An 18,113-nucleotide genomic window follows, 5' to 3' on the forward strand; every position below is an offset into this window, starting at 1 on the left:
AACTGCACTGCGCATGCGCCGTATTGAAATGGCTCACCACGGCCACCATTTTGCAGTCGTTTTGTAAGCAAGCTGCGTCCATTCGTTCTGCAGCACCAGGAAATAAAGTGTATCAAAAAAGGGATTAATTAAACTTTGAGATAGATATTTTCACGGACGAAACGATGGCTGACCCATCCGCAGACGTGACTCTATCGGAGGGAGCAGAGGTCCGCAGACTGTCGGATCTGAGAGTGATCGATCTGAAGGCCGAGCTGAAGAAACGAAACCTGGACACCACCGGCGTCAAAAGCGTGCTGTCCGAGCGGCTGAAGAAGGTATCCAGACTACTCACTATTTAAACGATTAGGAACTCCATTATATCTAATACACACCAGCCTACAATTCGTTGTTTTGTGAATGAACCCTGTTAATCTTAATTTAAGCTAGGTTAGCTTCACCGGCCCATTGACCTGAATGGTGTGCTAGTTAGCATTAGCTAGCATTTGCGCAAACCAGCTCATTAACTGCTCTTTTTATTTGACTTTTTGTTCTTACTTTAAGCTCCTTCTAATGATATACAGTCTATTCAAGTTTACTCTAGTTTTTATTGGTTTTCGTATTGACATGAAATTATACAAAACAATTGATTAAATTGTGCAAAAGTTAAACATTTTACACAATTCTTAACACCTTCATTATTGAGTGACCACTATAGTTAGTTTTTTTCTTCTGTTTTCTCTACGTAATGCCCTCACTTTTGAATTAAGGTGATACACACTTTTTCTGATGTATTGGAATAATCGTTAAATACATAAAAAAAAATAGCAAAAACAAAACTGCTCCAATCTTTTATTTTAGGTTTTTACACATTTTCCTTCTTATTTGTACAGTCTATTAAAGTGTTGGTTTCCCCATAACCAGGCAATCGAGGAAGAGGGTGGAAACCCTGATGAGATTATTCTTGCTCCAGAGTCGATCCCTAAGAAAGCTACTCCTAACGTCAAACGGTCCTCCAAAGGTAAGGTTTGCATGTTGAACACATGGATGTATAATAAGAACTGGATACAGCGTGGGAGGCGGGGCCTCATTCATTCCTATGAGAGTTGCTCATTAGCGCATGATGATAAAATGGCCCAACTTTTGAGAGAGCGAAACGTCACAGATTACCCGGCATGCCTGAGAAGTACCCGTATGTGTGCTCATAGCGCATGCGCAACTTTAACCAAAATGCTCGTTCACATCAAGCACGTCAATTTGCGTACATTCATGACAGCATGGTAATGATTTGTTATTATGATGGATTTGATATTAACGAGGCGGCAGTTAGCAGCTAGCGGCTAGCTAGTAATTATGCTAATGTACACATCAATCGTTATGTACTTATATTACGCTGTAACAGGATCTAGTGATATCCAAGCAACAGAGCTTCGTTTAGCATGAAAGAATGATTGCACTGTATATATATATAATTATTATATATATACTTATAATAATAAGTAATATTAACTTTATTTAATACAACATTTACGGTACAAGATTTAATCATACAGCCCATGTAGTATGATAATGAATTACAGCAAACTTGTGCAATATATCCATTATTACAGCTCCGTGGGATGGCAGTAAGACGATATGGGTCCGTTCTTATTGTGCATCCATGGGTAAAGATAAACGCAACTCACATTGGTTTCTCATACAGCATCTCTGTAAACTACGTGTATTCACTGTATTTCACTCTCTGCCTTTAACGGCTCGTTGTAGCTCCAATAGCTCCAGCCCCCACCCTCCCTGTGAGCACAGTGTGCTCTGATTGGTCGGGACACGTAACATGAACGTGCCGGGCGGCGCGGTCCCGTGGGTTAGATGCGCGTTCATAATGCCGAGGGAAATAACTCTCAGAATAACGTTATTAGCACATTATTACAACTTGAGGAACGAATGTTTTTAATAAGGGCTATACAAACGTTCATACTGGGTAGTTTATTTAGTTTAAAAAAAATTATCCAACGAGTTACAGACCACTCTTTCCCCATGTAAGTCAATGGGGAAAAAGTGTTTCCGGGCCTGGCAAGCAAACGGAAGTGTAGTACCGCCGTTTGGCCAGCACGAATATTTTCATCTGAGTCCGGCGCACTTCCTGGGGGCTTGGTTGAACACCATTGAACCAGACACTCCTATAACTCTGACATCATAGAGAACCGCAGTGACGCGTCCTAAAACCCGGAAGTAAGTTAGCATTTTTACCACGTCCGGTTCCTTCGATAAAAAGCAATTTCTCCATAGGATTTTGGAAAATAGCTCCAAATAAGGTCTGTGTTTGAGACAAATCACGTTTTGTTCTACGACATTAAATCCATCAGCAGTGACCCCGCTGGTTATTTTTTGAAGAGTTTACGTGTCTGAAAAACGATGGTTGTTACCAAGTGGCTGAATAGGACTACAGAAGTTGTCCAGGCCGTTTTACGTCATTACGCCGAACACGTAAACACTCCTCTAAGTTTGTTAGCCCTGTTCTGCTTGAAAGCAAGTCCCTGCCTCCTGCAAACTGTTCAAACAAACGCTTCAACTTGTTCCATTTAGAATCTGTATGTTTGAATATGGATCTTAAGTTGGCGTGACGTTGAAGCAGCGACCCTGCTGTAGTTCCTTTATAGCATAACGTTAGCATTTTGCTTCTTGCGACTAGATTTATGCTTAGAAAATTATAAAAGTAGGATAGACATGTGGAGATTATCCGGCTGAACAAAACGTGATCCGTCTCTTAAATGTGTTTCAACCACAGACCTTATTTCCAGCTATTTTCCAAAACCCTATGGAGAGATTGCATTGCGTTTTTGTCGAAGGAACCGGAAGGAGTTTACTTCCGGGTTTTAGGACGCGTCACTGCGGTTCTCTATTACCCGCCTTTATTAGTTCCTGTATGAAACTATACTGGAAAGTCCTCTCTGCTTGCCAAGTGACACATGATACTGTGTAGTGGTATTTCATCATCATATCCACAGCAGGGAAGCATGCATTTACAGCATTGAACATCTTGGTTATCCATATAAAAGATAGGTTTTAAAACAGAATGTAAAGTATATGACTGCCTGTACTCATGACTTGCACCATTATGCACATATGTAAACACTAAACACCTTTCATTTGACCCTATAATTTTTTTATTTCTTACACTTCTTTACTTTTGCGATCACCCTTGTTTCTGTTGCATGCTAATATACCTGAAATTCCCTACAGGGATCAATAAAGGTGTCTCTTACAGGGTTCTTACGGTCATTTAAAAACCTGGAAAAGTCATGGAAATTCAAAATGCAGATTCCAGGCCCTGGAAAAGTTTTGGAAAACAATATTTTTCCCAAAGTTTTGGAAAAGTCATGGAAATTGAACTAAAGTTGCATCAAATATAATTTATATTTTAGCTAATCGCCGAAATAGTAATACTATAATGATAATAAATTAAACGTAAAATGGCATTTAACTGACGAGGTATTTTGCTGGTGAGAGATTTGAGTTGCTTTAGCCTGTAGAAGCTAGTAAGCCTATTGGATTTGTTTTAGATAGACACAACATGTTTCAGATGCAGACCTTATTTTCCTGTTCCATGTTAAAATAAACCATTTTCAGTTTTCATTTTTCTGGTCATGGAAAGTTAGGTAAAGGTCATGGAAAAGTCATTGAAAATCATTGGTGAAAAAGTGTATGAACCCTTATCTTATCTAGAGGTAAACTCAAAGTCGAATGGTCCAGATGCAGTTTGTATTTCCGTCGGCTCTGACTTTGCTTTTTGCAGCACAGAGTTATTACAGTTCTGCAACAGAACAATAGTTTTGAAAAACAAATACACAAGGAGGAAGGGAGAAATATGTTCTCTAGCGGTGGTGGCGAAGTCGATAGGGACTTGGCTTGTCAACTTGGAAGGTCACCAGTTCAAGACCAAGTGCTACCGAGGTGTCCCTGAGCAAGGCACCGTTCCTACACTGCTCCCGGGCGCTGTTAAAAATGGCAGCACACTGCTCCTAACACTAGGATGGGTCAAATGCAGAGAAACTATTTCCCCACGGGGATTAATAAAGTATATCAAATCAAATCAAAATATCATCTGAAAGAGCACGTAGTCAAATATAAGCTATTTTTAAAAAGAGACGATTTGAGTCGTCTTTCGAAACTGTCCACTGAGTCAGCAAAGCTAGCATTTAAACGGCAGAGTTTTCTATATTTTTGTGTCAAAGTGGCTTAAAGTAGTTTCCCAAAGGCTTTTGTGTTTTCCTTGGGAAGAGTTAAAAGAACATGTAATGAGTAGTTTCCACGCCAGAGTAAAACATATACTTAAATGAGTAGAATTTCAAAGTTTCCCTGTATTTAATTTCCATTTTCAATCAATGTACAGTGTATATTCTCCTAGGCAGGTCCCACTAGTAGTTTAAGTGCTAAGCATTGTCATTGTCTGCAACAAATGCCCACTATTTAATGAGTTATATTAAGTGGAATTTAGTAGGAGACTGTAAGAGAGCTGTTCTATAAAGGCAATAGTCATTTAGACAAGTTGGTATTGAAGTGCATAATGGTGTAAGGTCTACCAACTGTGCAAATTGTGGTAAATCTGCACTTCTGTGACCCACCGAACATTTCTTTGACACCTGTGAGACATCAAAATGAGCACTTTGACTAAACTAAATCATATTTTCTTCAGATGCAATGCCAGAGAACGATGAACCAGAAGAAAGCACTATGGAGGAAGATTGCAATGTGAGTTTGCTGAACCTATTGTCTCACACTTAAGCAGTTCTATAACGGGGTGCTTTGCAGAATTGAACTCCCTGCATAGTTTTTCGATATTGCTGTTCAGCGTTCTTTATAGACTTCAGCAAATGTCTTTCTTTCTTTTAAGGAGGAGCATCAGGATGATCATGAGAACATGCAGGAAATGGACATCCTCGACATGAGCATTCTGGATGACACGGAGAATGACAACGGGATACCAGCCAAGGACGATGAGGAGGAAACCGTGAATTCACCCTGTGACGACGACGCACTGTTGAAAGACGAAAATGAAAACAAGATCTTGGAGTCAGAAGATGAAGCAAAAGCTCCAGAGGTGAGAAATCATACAAGAACAAACTTGTCAACTAATTCTGATATTCTGTCCGTCTAACTGGCAGGTTTTTTTTAATGTGACCGCATTTGTTTGAGCAGATGGAGGCATCCGAGATGTTAGAGGAGAAGGAGGAATTACTGACTAACTCATCAATCACTATGGTATGTTCCCTCACAAATATCTTCCAGCATGTGAAGCTTGGGAATCTTAAGGTGAACCACATTTCACAAACTGTCACATTAATTACAGGGTGTCTGCGGGGTCTTAAAAAGTAGTAAAAGTTGATGAATCAATTTAGCGAAAATTAAGGCTATTAAAAAGTATTAAACGGCATTTTCCAAGGTATTACATTTTGTAGCTTATGGCACATTTAGCCCCGTTTAAGCGTCCCTAAGCGTCCTCGCTCAGGCTGCCTCGCTGGCCCTCCGAGGCCGTGGCGCATTTCCATTACAGTTTAGGACCTGGGGTAGCAACGCAGTGTAGGCGGGGCGATCGGCTTCACATTTCGAGTTATTCCGTCGAGCTCCCGCTGGATTTGATCATCCCCAATGAGATGTAGGAACGTCGTCACCTCCTCGGTGCTTTTCTTTGACGTTGCCATTTTTGTAGCTCCTACGTTTACCAAAATGCTGTGTATAAAAATGCTGCAAGCTTGCTTCTAGATATATATGCGACGCTAGGGATGATCTCGAGCGCGATCTTGTGACGATTCTCTCTGACCAATCAGCAGTCGAGTGTTGACGTCACTAGTTCAGCCCTGGCCCTGGTCTGAGGGAACCACGATTTTATGAGGCCGGAAAAAGAGGGAAAAAGTACCCGCTAGCCGGTGCTACGCTATATGGAAAGGCCACCAAAAACTGGCCTGTCCTTTTGAGGACGATTAAGGACGCTTAAACGGGGCTACCCGCTGCAGTGGAAATGCGCCATTATAGTCAATGTGAGGTAAAGTGTGTCGCCAAGGTAACCGGTTAGAACTCCAAGTGGCGATGAGGTCTTAAAATGTATGGAAAGGGTCTTAAAAAAGGTCTTGAAAGGAATTACATTTGACTTCAGGATTCCTGCATAAACCCTGAATTAAGACATCATTCTCTTCTTTTAGGCGGAGGATCCAGATGCAGATGACGTGAAAGAAGTAACAGGTACTGTAAGAAAGGGTTTGAGAAAAAAAAGGTGGCGGCATCTTTTTACAGTGTGGAGCTTGGAATGCAAACACTTTGTTTTGTTAGGGGGAGAGACTGGAAGCCCAAAGGGGATTGCTGGCTTTGTGTGGAAATGTGGTTAACCATAACTTATACATATTACTGGTCAAATTGATTTAAGATGCCGGTTATCTTCTTGCACTATAAAAATCAAGTGTGGTTAACAACTTGATGCACATTGACAGCAATTAAACATGGTCAGGGAGGTGTGACCGCAGTCTTTCTAGGTTTGCCACATGAAGACAAAGACAAAGAAGATCCACCAAGACTCACTTTTTAAAGACATGGACTCAGAAATCAGCTGGATATGAACTTGCTGGACTTGAGCTAAAGTTGTTGTCATTACGAATGGACACTGGTTACGTCAAAGGTCGAAAGAAGACGGGACTGCAGCGAGAATCTGCTGCCGCACTGCTGATCTTGTGGCTTTCTTCAGCACTGAACTCTTTGTCTGCTTTGCATCAGGTGAACACTGTGGTGAAAAATGAGTGGCACCAGTTGCTCAGTTGTCCTCCAGCCTTTTGGGTTCTCTTCCAGTCTCTCGTTAGGGTCTGCTTCATCGTTTTAATTCATAGTTTCTAAGGCACAGGCCAGTGGTCATGCCGTTCCTAATCCAGGCCTTGCCAGTTCCTCGTTAACCATTGCTGTGTTTCAGAAGTGATTAAACTCTGTGCCATTCTATTCCTGTTAAATCCGTAGAAAATGAAAAAGTAGCCGGGTCTTGTTTATCTGAGCCGCTTAACGAAGATCAGCACCAGAGCCCCGAGACGATCCCCGAAGAAGAGCAAGCTGCCGCGGCCGGAGGGGAAGACAATGTGTCCGACACCGGAGACAAGTCCGAGCAGGCCGCCTCTGGAGACGTGGAGACCGTCCGGGATGTTGTGGAGACCGCCCGGGATGTTGTGGAGACCGTCCGGGATGTTGTCGAGACCGTCCGGGATGTTGTCGAGACCATCCGGGATGTTGTCGAGACGGACGCCTTAGAGGTTGGGGACACAGAGAAAGCCCCAGAAGAGACATTTGACTCTGAAAACAAAAGCACGCAGGCTGTTAGTGATAGCGTACAGGGCACTGTGGGAGAAACTGTTGATACAGAAATGGGGGCTAAGGAGGGTGAGGAGGAGGATGAGAAGACAGAAGAGAAAGCTGCCGCGGATTCAGCGTCCACAGTGAAAGAGTCCTCTTCTGTAGAGGGCGATGATCCGAAAAAGAGGTTTGTTGCTTTATGTCTACTAGAAACCAAAATGGCTATCTCTGTTGCATTGGCTCCTTTGTGCTAGCAAAATTTGGATTGCTCTTTTTGGAGGTAAAAAAAAAAACGTTCTGTGCATTTGTCCGTTTTCATTTGTGATTCTTTACACTCACCGATCTGACTTTATTACCCATTAACAAGTAAAGTATTGGGATTGCCAAATCCATTTATGCACTGTTAAATCCCTGCTCTATGGATCATGATGGGCTGATCACTGTCAGTTTGTATTACACCATAAAACACAACTATAAACATCTGTATGAGGAGAGATGGCGGGGACCCTCACTGCTGTTTACTTATTGCTTTTTTTCTTTGCCTCTAGCTCTGAGGAGAAAGATTCCAAGACTGAGACAAAAGACGAGACAGGTGAGTGTTTTGAGTAGAGCTGCACTGCTACCACAATTATAATCATGTTGAATGAGATAATATAATTGCTCATACATAGGGCCAAAATATTATTTTATATTCTGCCCTTTTTAATTTGATAAACATAGCACTGCTTTCCCTTGCATTTTGTGCTGCATTTTTACAATGTGTTTTTCTGCTAAATGAGACCTTTCTAGACGCAACATTTTAATACAATTGACCCAAATTAAATCAACAGAGCACAGGGGGTCCGCGGGGTCTTAAAAAGTATTAAAAGTTGATAAATCAATTTTAGCGAAATGCACAAAATGCACTTTGTGATGTCTTTTATACATCAATGTGTCCCCGGTGCGTCGGGGAACTCACGCAGCGTCAGAAAATAAAACCCTCTCTCTTTTCCTCCGTACACAAATATTTTAAAAACGGGTGTACAACGAGCGGATGCAGATTTGCTGCCGACATGACGTCAAATTGGCAGCAGACCCACAGAGAGTTGCTATCAGAAACAATGCCTGACGTGTTTTGGACGTAATCTCGTCTTTGTTTACATTAGCAAGCATCGCTAACACTCAGAGCTAACCTGTACTGGAGAGCACGTGTTTAGAAAGCAGGACATAAAAAAAGGAACTCACCTTGTGATAAACCCGCAAGAGAAAAAGCATTTGAGCTCCATACTGTTTCAGAGATAATCCTTGACGTGGTTTAAACAGGATGGCGTTTTATCACAGCAGAATTTAACTTTATCTCCGGTAGAATTCTGATCAGGCATTAGCTCCGGCTCCTCTTCTTTCTTTTTTTCAAGCTAAGGACCCAAAATCTGCATTTCTCTAACAGGGCTGCAACAGAGGGGTTTGAGCAGTATGAGGCATGGCTACAATGGGGGATCTGTTTGGGATTTTAAGCAAAAAACTTCACAGACATGTTTTGTATAGGTATGGCCCTACAATATATGTTTCCAATATAGAATAATAGGTCCACTTTAAGCCTATTAAAAAGTATTAAAGGGCATTTTCCAAGGTATTACATTTTGTAGCTTGTTTTCAATAAGTATATAAATGGTCCAAAGAGGTTGTATTCTACAGTCTGCCTGAATGTAATCATGGCGTAGGTGTGTAGTGTGATTCTGTGTAGTTTATTGATGGCATCCCGTTGGGTTTGACGTCATCTGAACAGGACATCGCACGCTCACTGCTTGTTAGCGCGGAGGTCCGTTTACGCCGGTTGTTAAACAACATCGTTATGGGGAAATGCAAGTCTGCGTCCAAATGGTTGGAAGATAAGGAGGAAGGACAATCAATACTGTATATAGTCAATGTGAGGTAAAGTGTGTCGCCAAGGTAACCGGCTAGAACTCCAAGTGGAGATGAGGTCTTAAAATGTATGGAAAGGGTCTTAAAAGGTTTTACATTTGACTTCAGGATTCCTGCATTTACCCTGTGCTCATGTATTTGTTGTATATCTGTTTGTAGCCGCTGGAAGTGCTGCAGCTAGCAGTAGCAGAAATCTGTGGGTCAGCGGTCTTTCTTCCACTACTAGAGCGACTGATCTGAAGACTCTTTTCAGCAAATATGGCAAGGTAAGTCCAAGCAAACTATTCCTTACCATACCAATTTACACATCACTTTTAATCTATCTAAAATGTGAGGATTTCTTATTTGTTCCTCCTTGTCTTCCCGTTTTCCTGCAGGTTGTTGGAGCGAAGGTGGTGACGAATGCTAAGAGTCCCGGGGCTCGCTGCTATGGTTTTGTCACCATGTCTTCCACTGAGGAGGCCTCAAAGTGCATCGAGCACCTCCACAGGACCGAGCTGCACGGCAGGATGATCTCTGTGGAGCGGGTCAGTGTCAGGAGGAAGACTCTTGATTATAATATTATATTTATATCATTGAGAATCTAGATCAGCGGTTCCCAACCTTTTTCAACTCGGCACCCATTTAAGAATCTAACACATTCAACCATAAACAATACGGAGGCTAAATAAAGTTCTGATTGGTCAATTCAGAACATGTGACACGTTGTTAATCCAGTAGAACAGACCGCTGTCAAGGACTGTAATGACCGTTGCTAAGGAGGATCAAGAAAGAGAAAGGAAAAGAGGTTAAAATAAAAAATCTTAATAATGAAATGTTTCCACACAAATCATAATGTTTTGCAAATGATTTGGTGGCCTAGATGTTTATTTATTGTAGGGTGCTGCTCTCCAAAACAGCCTGTTAAAGTTTTTCCATAATTAAAATATCGCCTTCGAGTCTGTTAGAGAAGTGGATTGTTAGATTTTATAATGTGTCCTTGTTAACATTTTGAATATCCTTAGGTCATCAGCTGCCTACACAAGACTCATTGTTCACGTTTATTGTATGATACGATTAGTGTGTAATTGAATCTGTTCATTCACCTTCTGAGTTAACTTGTTACTATTTTAATCTTTTAGGCAAAGAATGAGCCTGCGGGGAAGAAGCCAGCGGACAAGAACGACCCCAAGAAGTCTGGCAGTGACAGGAGACACTCCTCTGACTCCAAGTAAGACCGCGTACAAGCTGCTGCATCTTTAAGTGTACTCTATTACCAAATATTCCCCCCTGCCAGCTTGGTATTTTGGTCCTGTGTGCTTTTAAATATCACATGTGCATACATTTTTAGCCGGTGGTAACCTACAACCACAGCATTAAGAAGTGTGAAAATCAACTTTATTGGAGAGTGAACCATATATTTAATTGTCGTTTGTTAGAGCATTGATAAATCTCACACTGTTCATATTCTCTCTAGAACCGAGGGGAAGGACGGTCAAGTTGAGGGACAAGGAGAAGATGCCAAAGGTAAGAAATCTGCAATATTGTAACTTCGAAGTAACCCTGAAAAATGTGTCGCCTCTCCAAAACCTTCATTCATATTTTCAATATCAATTGTGTTTGTTTGACAGGGCGAAACGAGAGGACTGTAATTATGGACAAGTCCAAAGGAGAGCCTGTCATCAGTCTGAAAACCAAGAGTAAAGAACGAGTAAGGAAACACTTCCTCACACAATGGCCCTGAAATACAGAACCTCCGATTCATATCTGCTGGACAGATTTGAGTTTGACTTCTTAAAAAACGTTTCCTTTCTACTTGTCTTTTCTGCAGAGCTCAAAGAGTCGGGACCGCAAGTCGGCGAGTAAGGAGACGAAAGAAATCCTGTCGTTCGACCAGATCAAGGAGCAGAGAGAGAGGGAGCGACAGAGGCAGCGAGAGAGGGAGATCAGAGAGGTGGAGAGACGCAGAACGTAAGGGTCCTTTAACTAACATTATTCACTTATAAAGATCGTTCGAAATATGTGGAGTTTATTTTGTACATAATCGTCTTTCACCGGATTCAAATGTCTCATATAATTAGGATTTGGTGTATATACCGTGCAACAATAGTAATGCGTCCAAAAGGGTTTTCACTGCTTTAGCTAATGTCGTTTATCCAGCTGCCGCACCAGGATACTTGGAGACTGAAGTTGAACAGAGCTGGAAAAAGATGGAGAAGAACTCCGGTTACGTAATCACCAGACATTTGCACTAGTTTATTTTGACAGTTTCTTAAAAGAAAAATTGGCAAAACAAGTCTTGGGATATACTCAAAATACGATAATACCTTAAGGTCAGATCAAGTCTGAAATGTGACTTGCATCACAGCAGCTCCATGTGTGACATCAACGTGGGTTACAAAGTAACGCGTTACTGTAATAATATTACTTTTGTCGGTAACGGAGTAGTGTAACGCGCTACTTTTATAATTCAGTAATCTCACTACAGTTACTAGCATTGCCCCGACACGCGTTACTTCGTTACTTACTAAAATCAGTCATAATCAAACCTCAACACACACCTGCAAAGAACACATGCTAAAGTGAAGCTAACGCACAGCTATTTGTTTATATCACGTAGTCTGTTCTTCTTCTCTGTCTTCCGGTTGTTGCCTGTTTTGAATGACGAATACACACTACCGCCGCCTGCTGGTAAGGAGAGTTATTGCCACTCACGCATGCGCAGTTCGTACGTGCTCGGCTGAAGTCTTTGCGGTATGTTCCAGTGCAACACATGGCCAACACGCAGGAGAACACGCCGACGCAACAGCGTGAGCAGAGATAGACTGTGCAAACTATACAGATATCAGGAGACAGAGGACAGCCACGGTCAGATAGGAAAACATTCAGGATCTGGATCAGTCTGATGCGACAATGGAAACTGAACTAAAGAGAACATTTGAAACTTTAGCAGTCTGCGTGATCTGCCTGCAGGGAGGGGCGGGCCGGCCCTGCGAGTAAAGTAACGAGTAAAGTAACGATGTAGAGAGTAACGAAGTAGTGTAATATATTACTTTTTTTTTTAGTAACGACCCCATCTCTGGTGGTGACGTCACGTTGTGTCACGTGACTTGAATTTTGAATTGCGCCGTCCCTTATAGATACTATCTCTTAACGTCTCCCTGCCGACAGGGACACCCCTCCTTGCCTGGTCCTTGGAAGATGCGGCGGTGTTTGTTTTTTTCCGGCACAGGAACACACAGCGAAAAGAATCCCACCAGACTCCTCTGATGTCCTTTTTCCTTTTCGTCATTTCAAGCGATAAAAACTCGATCTTCTCTCGAATGATTTATTTTTTTGGACGCCCTCGGCTCGAGTTCAGGGCGTTCCGAGCTGAATAAAAGCGTCAAATGACAGCAAGACGCCCCCTGGCGGAAACGCTGCTGAAGCACAAAGGATGCTTCAGTCTGACTTTATTGAATCTCCCATTAGATGGTAGCAGTTCATATTCGCTGTTCAGAACAGGGTTTGGGTCAGAGATGAAATAACAAATGCGTCTGATATATACTTCAAAAACATGCATGTATTATATAATATTACACGTCTCCTTTCAGCGATCGGGACCGTGACACCCGTCCGGACCGCGAGCGCGAGAGGATCCGTCTGTTCCGAGAGAAAGAGGAGAGGAAACACTTGCTCCGGAAGAGAGACTATCTGGAGGTACTGTCAGATCACTGATTTATTTATTTGCTGTTCTCCTGTCATAACTGTCCATTTTCTCATCATCAGCCTTACTTTCTCTCGAGTTTCAGGTTGATAAACTCACTGAACGGTTTAACCCTCAGGTTGAGAAGCAGCGCCTGGACGCAGAGCGCATGGAGCGTCAGTTCCTGGAGCGAGAGAGGCTTCGCATCGAGTACGAGAGGCGGCGCGAGCAGGAGCGCATCATGAGGGAGAGGGACGAGCTGCGACGACAGCAGGAGCAGCTGCGCTACGAGCAGGACCGCCGCTCCCTCAAGAGACCCTACGACATCGACAGCAGGTACATTGTGGCGGCACACTCATTCTTAAAGGCTTATATGTGTCACATTGTGGAGCTGCAGAGTAATCCCAGTTTACAATATCATGAATCATGCAATCAGTCAAAAATAATTAGTTATTTTTCCCTATTGTTAAGCAAGGCAAGTTTATTTATATAGCACCTTTCAACCCAAGGTCATTCAAAGTGCTTTACAAAAATGAAAGACATTAAGAAACGTATCATGAAATGGCATTTAAAAACACATTTAAAAGTAAAGAGAATAAAACATAAACAACAAAGGGACATGAATAAAAGTTACAGTGCCGTGTGAGATATGAAAAGTCTTCAGCCTGGATTTAAAAGTAGTGACCCCTGGACTCCTACTTGAAAGACTACGGAGGGATAGGGTCTGCTAAATGTGTTTTTTTATTTTGGGGATTGACTGGATGCTCTGACCGGTCCACTTCCTGTTGCTATGCAACGCCTCGCGTCGAAAATAGACTTGCATCCTATTTTGAGCGGAGCCCAGCGCCGAGACGCTTCTGAGCCGTAACGCGTATTCTGGTGGAATAGCACCCATTGACTAGAGTGGCCGCGATCTTTGCGAGCGGCGACGGACCCGGGAATCTAGGGGTTGGTGAGGACTCGCCCTAAGATATGATATAATATAACACATTTCCGATAATAAGGTTTGGAGCTTCACTACTGTATGTACTGTTTATATTAAATCCTTTATTTGTCGCAAAATAAGGAACATTTTTGTACATTGATACATACAACAAGGGCACAGTGCAGATGTAAGGCATAAATAGTAGGTTAGTATATTTAATAGAAGCGGCAAACACGTGTTATAAATCAAATAAGTATTCTATCCTAGTGAAAATAGCAGCATGATAAGTTTCCCTGCTCCTCTCACAGGAAGGAGGACTGGCCTGAGAAGCGCATTGCTCTGGACGACCGCTACAGCCGCTCGGAGTTCGGCCGTCAGGACCGTTATCAGGACTTTGACCACAGAGACCGGGGCCGTTACCAAGAAGACACGGTGCTGGAGAGGCGGGACAACCCTCGCAGCACCGCGGACAGAGATGGTCAGGTAAGAAGTGTCGAAACCCGTCTCTCTCTAAAGTTTAGATGCACTACGGTTGAAGACATATTTCACCCCTAAGACTCTGTCTCTTCTCATCCCTGTGACCTATTTTTTTTTGTTGACAAAATGCAGTTTTTCTCTCATGCTTCTTTGAGGAACAATCAATCTAAAACCTATTTTTATTTGATTGAATGCAGTCAAAACATCATATTTATCCAGCCGTATGTTCACTACTTTTGTAAACCAATGTTTTTACATAGTTTTGCTTTAAAACATGACTTGTATTTACTTCGGTTCATCAAGAATTGTTATACTTAACTTCCCTTGGCGGCATGAAAGAAAATTGTTTCTACGCAACATTTAAAAAAAAATATTTTTGAGTTTTGTGGATGAAGTATTCTTTTCTAAAAGTGTGTGTGTGTGTGTGTGTGTGTGTGTGTGTGTGTGTGTGTGTGTGTGTGTGTGTGTGTGTGTGTGTGTGTGTGTGTGTGTGTGTGTGTGTGTGTGTGTGTGTGTGTGTGTGTGTGTGTGTGTGTGTGTGTGTGTGTGTGTTTTATTTTGTTCAGACTGCTGATAGATGGGAATATAACTGACTGTTGGGTTAGACCCTCCTAATTTCGTTAAACTCAGTTTGCATTATGTAATGACAATAAAGTAATCTAATATGTAATAAGTGATTTCTAACCTTCCCGTGTTTCTTCGTTCAGCACTTCTCAGACCGACACGGCAGAGAGGGCCGAGACTCCTGGAGCGGAGGTTTTGATAAACGCATCAACCCCAGGTGAGACTCGGACTGAGCTGCCACTACATTTAACACGAAGCCGTGTCCCGCGCTGACATCTTCATCATTGGTTACAATTATTTTGTCTTTTAGAGAGGGAGGTCGAGACTGGGACTCTAGCAGGAAGGGGGATGGAGACAGAACATGGCAAAGTATGCTTGATTTTTGTTTTGTGTGTGATGACTGTACTACTAGTTACTTATGTTAGGGTAGGAGCGCTTCCTTTCATCAAATAAAGTTAGTTTGAACTACATTTATGTAACTCTAATAGCTACATTCTATCTTGTGCATATAAAAACACAAGATATGCTTTTGTGACAGTACTGTTCTCTCTGATTATTAATACCTATTTAGACAAAATACCAAGACATATCCAAAGCAAAAAATACGATTAAAATGCCTTTTTGTTTTCTTGGCAAAGACCTTGAAAACAAACAGTTTTTTGTTTTTACAGCTGACATGACTTTGCCATAAAAATAAAGGCATTGTTTTTGTTTTTAAAAGATCTTGCCATTTGGTGACTACTTCATGCATGGGCTGCTTTTTCTTGGTATGATTGGGAATCTACAGTTTAGTTTATTGAAATTGTACATTGACGATAAAGGTTTCCATACATGACCTGTAATGTACATTTTGAAGAATAGTAGTTTGCCTTCCTAGGATAAGAGTGGAGGATGACGAGTATAGGAGCAGGCAGAAGGAAAGTGGTGCAACATGTCCATACACTTTAGATTGAATTCTACTGAAAGGCTTTATAGACGGATGTTTAACTCTCTGTTCTAACCATCTGATGTTTTGCTTTTTTCTCCAGGTAGAGACGGAGCCATCCCGGGCCAGAGCCACGTCGCACGGGGAGGAATGGCCAGGTGAGCAAAGGAGTTATACCTCATTTTGGATGTTATCAATCAATAGCAAGCACTCTAATTGTTAGAACGGCGACATAAGTACTACCATTTTTACTGAAGTAAAATTGTAAAGCACTGGAATGTAGAACAAATAATTACACAATGAGATTTCCGTTAAATAATCATCTCTAAAATGGATTTAATTACTTGGTGGATGAAGAGAAATTATGAAAAATAGAAAATGTCATCCTCTTACTACACTGCTACTGTAAAAAAGAAAGAAAAAGACAACACTTGTGCCACATTATGACAATATACAAAACCTAACAAGATATCTAGTCTGGTATCAGGAGTTCGATATATTGCCCTGCCATAATGTTGGCTTTGTAGTAAATATGAGCTCCTCAAAATTGTATTTCATGAAAAAAGGTAGTAAATGTCCTTCATTACATTCCCCTCCTGGAACAGTGTATTGATTGTGTCTTCTTCTGTGGTTTTATTCCAGCAGCCGCGGCAGCTACATGAACACGGGCACATCTCAGTCTCTGTCCGGTGCTCTGAACCGACAGAACCAGCTGATGCAGGGGGGGGGGCTGCAGGGGGGGGCGTTCGGACGCCGCTATTGATATAAAAAAAGTGGGACTGTTTCACGAGGTCACACCTGGAACCATGTGACACTCTTGTTTTGTACATTTAAAAAAAAAAAAAAAAAAAAAATCAGGAATTCTTTTTTGACCCGATTCCAAGCAATTTTTCATGGAGACTTAATTTTCTCTTTTCTTTTTTGTGTGATGTAGGGCTCGCTTGCCTTGTATTTATCATCCAGTCCAACCTGAAGTGTGTGTGTGTGACACCGTCTACGTGCTGTTTAAGTAAATTGTCCTGAATTCAGACGTTTTGTAGACCTCTGGGTTGACAGACCTCTGTTTGTGTCCGAGGCAATGTGGAAGATTTTTTTTTAAACACAAATGTTTGGTGTTGCTGAATAAAATGTTTTTAGAGTAAAGTCACATTCAGAATTTTTCAATCTGTGCTTTCTTTTGTTCTTTGGTTTGTGTGACTGTTGGATGATGAACACAATCTATTGATTAAGATCTGTTATAAAGTCTACTATGGACGATGTCTCACACCACTGTTTCTGTAACGGAAGTGTTATTTTTTTGGGATAAAAGTATAATGTTTTGTCTGTTGGGTTCATTTTAATGCCAGCTGCTGGTGACGAGTGTAAAAAAACACAGGGTAAACTTGGCTCTCATCAATAAAAGATTTGTCATCTTTTTGGAGTGTTGCTTCTTCAACAAATCATCCCTGACTCAGATTTATTTATACAAGTATTATTGCAGAGTATGAGTAAATGAATATAAACAGGTTATAGATGTAATGCTAGACTTATATTGAGCTGACGAAAGGAGAAGCAATCACTTATGAGTTTTTGAGAGAAAAAGTGAGTTTTAAGTGTTGATTTAAAAACCCCCAGAGTCTGGGCCGACCTCACATGGAGGGGCAAAGTATTCCAGAGCCTAGGGCCAGCCGCTGCGAAAGCTCGATGCCCTCGGGTTTAAAGCCTGGTTTTAGGCACTATCAACAGCAGCTGATCAGCCGACTTTAAGGCTCTGCCTGGGGTGTAGCGATGGAGGAGTTCGGCTATATAGGCAGAAGCCAGCCCATTTAGGGCTTTAAAAGGAGTTTAAAATCTATTCTGAACTGAACTGGAAGCCAGTGCAATGAAGCCAGAATTTATTCAGTTCATCTATTAATCAACTGTCACAAAAAAACAGTAAATGGGGCAGCTTTAGCCAACATTAGGCGCTTTCACACCAAGTAGCCTACTTTGTTCATCAGAACTCTTAAATTCTGATGAACTAAAGAGCAGATCGCGTTCACACCGGAATAAATCCCTGAGGGTGGATTAGGCAAATTATCCCGCCCCTACATTTTGCCGCCTCTGTTGCCTAGCAACCAGTTCTTTTGAAGACAGAAAGGATGGAGAACGATTTTGCCAGAGAAGTGACTTTGCTGCTGTTAATTATGTTCATGGAATATGTGGTTCCAAGAACAAAGTACAGGCGAGTCCTGTACTTTAGATTAAGAGAAGACCATTTCCAGGTAAGAAAAAGATCGTTTAAGCCCTTTACTTTATTGTTAATATTGGTTCATAAAACTATTGTCAAGTATGCCAACTGTAGTTCATATGGCTAATCCCATTTCATTTTGACA

The 18,113-nt window shown here is 41.7% G+C and overlaps 1 protein-coding gene across 7 annotated transcripts; it reads left to right on the forward strand.

The window, feature by feature from the left end:
* Positions 1-17: 17 nt before the first annotated feature.
* On the forward strand, positions 18-17,175 carry safb (scaffold attachment factor B). Of its 7 annotated transcripts, none has more exons than XM_034208234.1 (21): positions 18-317; positions 904-1,000; positions 4,673-4,728; positions 4,871-5,077; positions 5,176-5,238; positions 6,177-6,216; positions 6,976-7,489; positions 7,851-7,894; positions 9,364-9,470; positions 9,582-9,731; positions 10,326-10,414; positions 10,661-10,710; positions 10,815-10,894; positions 11,015-11,154; positions 12,777-12,882; positions 12,975-13,204; positions 14,102-14,276; positions 14,978-15,051; positions 15,145-15,203; positions 15,863-15,917; positions 16,402-17,175. In XM_034208234.1, exons 1-21 carry the CDS (start codon positions 165-167, stop codon positions 16,520-16,522), a joined length of 2,610 nt encoding a protein of 869 aa, XP_034064125.1. In that variant the 5' UTR covers positions 18-164; the 3' UTR covers positions 16,523-17,175. The 7 variants fall into 7 exon arrangements, 5 of the variants coding, with proteins under 5 accessions (XP_034064125.1, XP_034064128.1, XP_034064126.1 ...); XM_034208237.1 differs by having other exon boundaries at positions 13,008-13,204; XM_034208235.1 differs by having other exon boundaries at positions 16,405-17,174.
* The last annotated feature ends 938 nt before the right edge of the window (positions 17,176-18,113 follow it).

This window comes from Gymnodraco acuticeps, unplaced genomic scaffold, assembly GCF_902827175.1.
Source record: "Gymnodraco acuticeps unplaced genomic scaffold, fGymAcu1.1, whole genome shotgun sequence".
Lineage (NCBI taxonomy): Eukaryota > Metazoa > Chordata > Actinopteri > Perciformes > Bathydraconidae > Gymnodraco > Gymnodraco acuticeps.

Bases quoted from the DNA above. Each gene is read 5' to 3' on its own strand.
- safb (XM_034208234.1), top strand. From the start codon at position 165: ATGGCTGACCCATCCGCAGACGTGACTCTATCGGAGGGAGCAGAGGTC. The intron at 9,732-10,325 runs GTCAGTGTCAGG...TTAATCTTTTAG, and splicing joins GGATGATCTCTGTGGAGCGG to GCAAAGAATGAGCCTGCGGG. The intron at 14,277-14,977 runs GTAAGAAGTGTC...TTCTTCGTTCAG, and splicing joins CCGCGGACAGAGATGGTCAG to CACTTCTCAGACCGACACGG.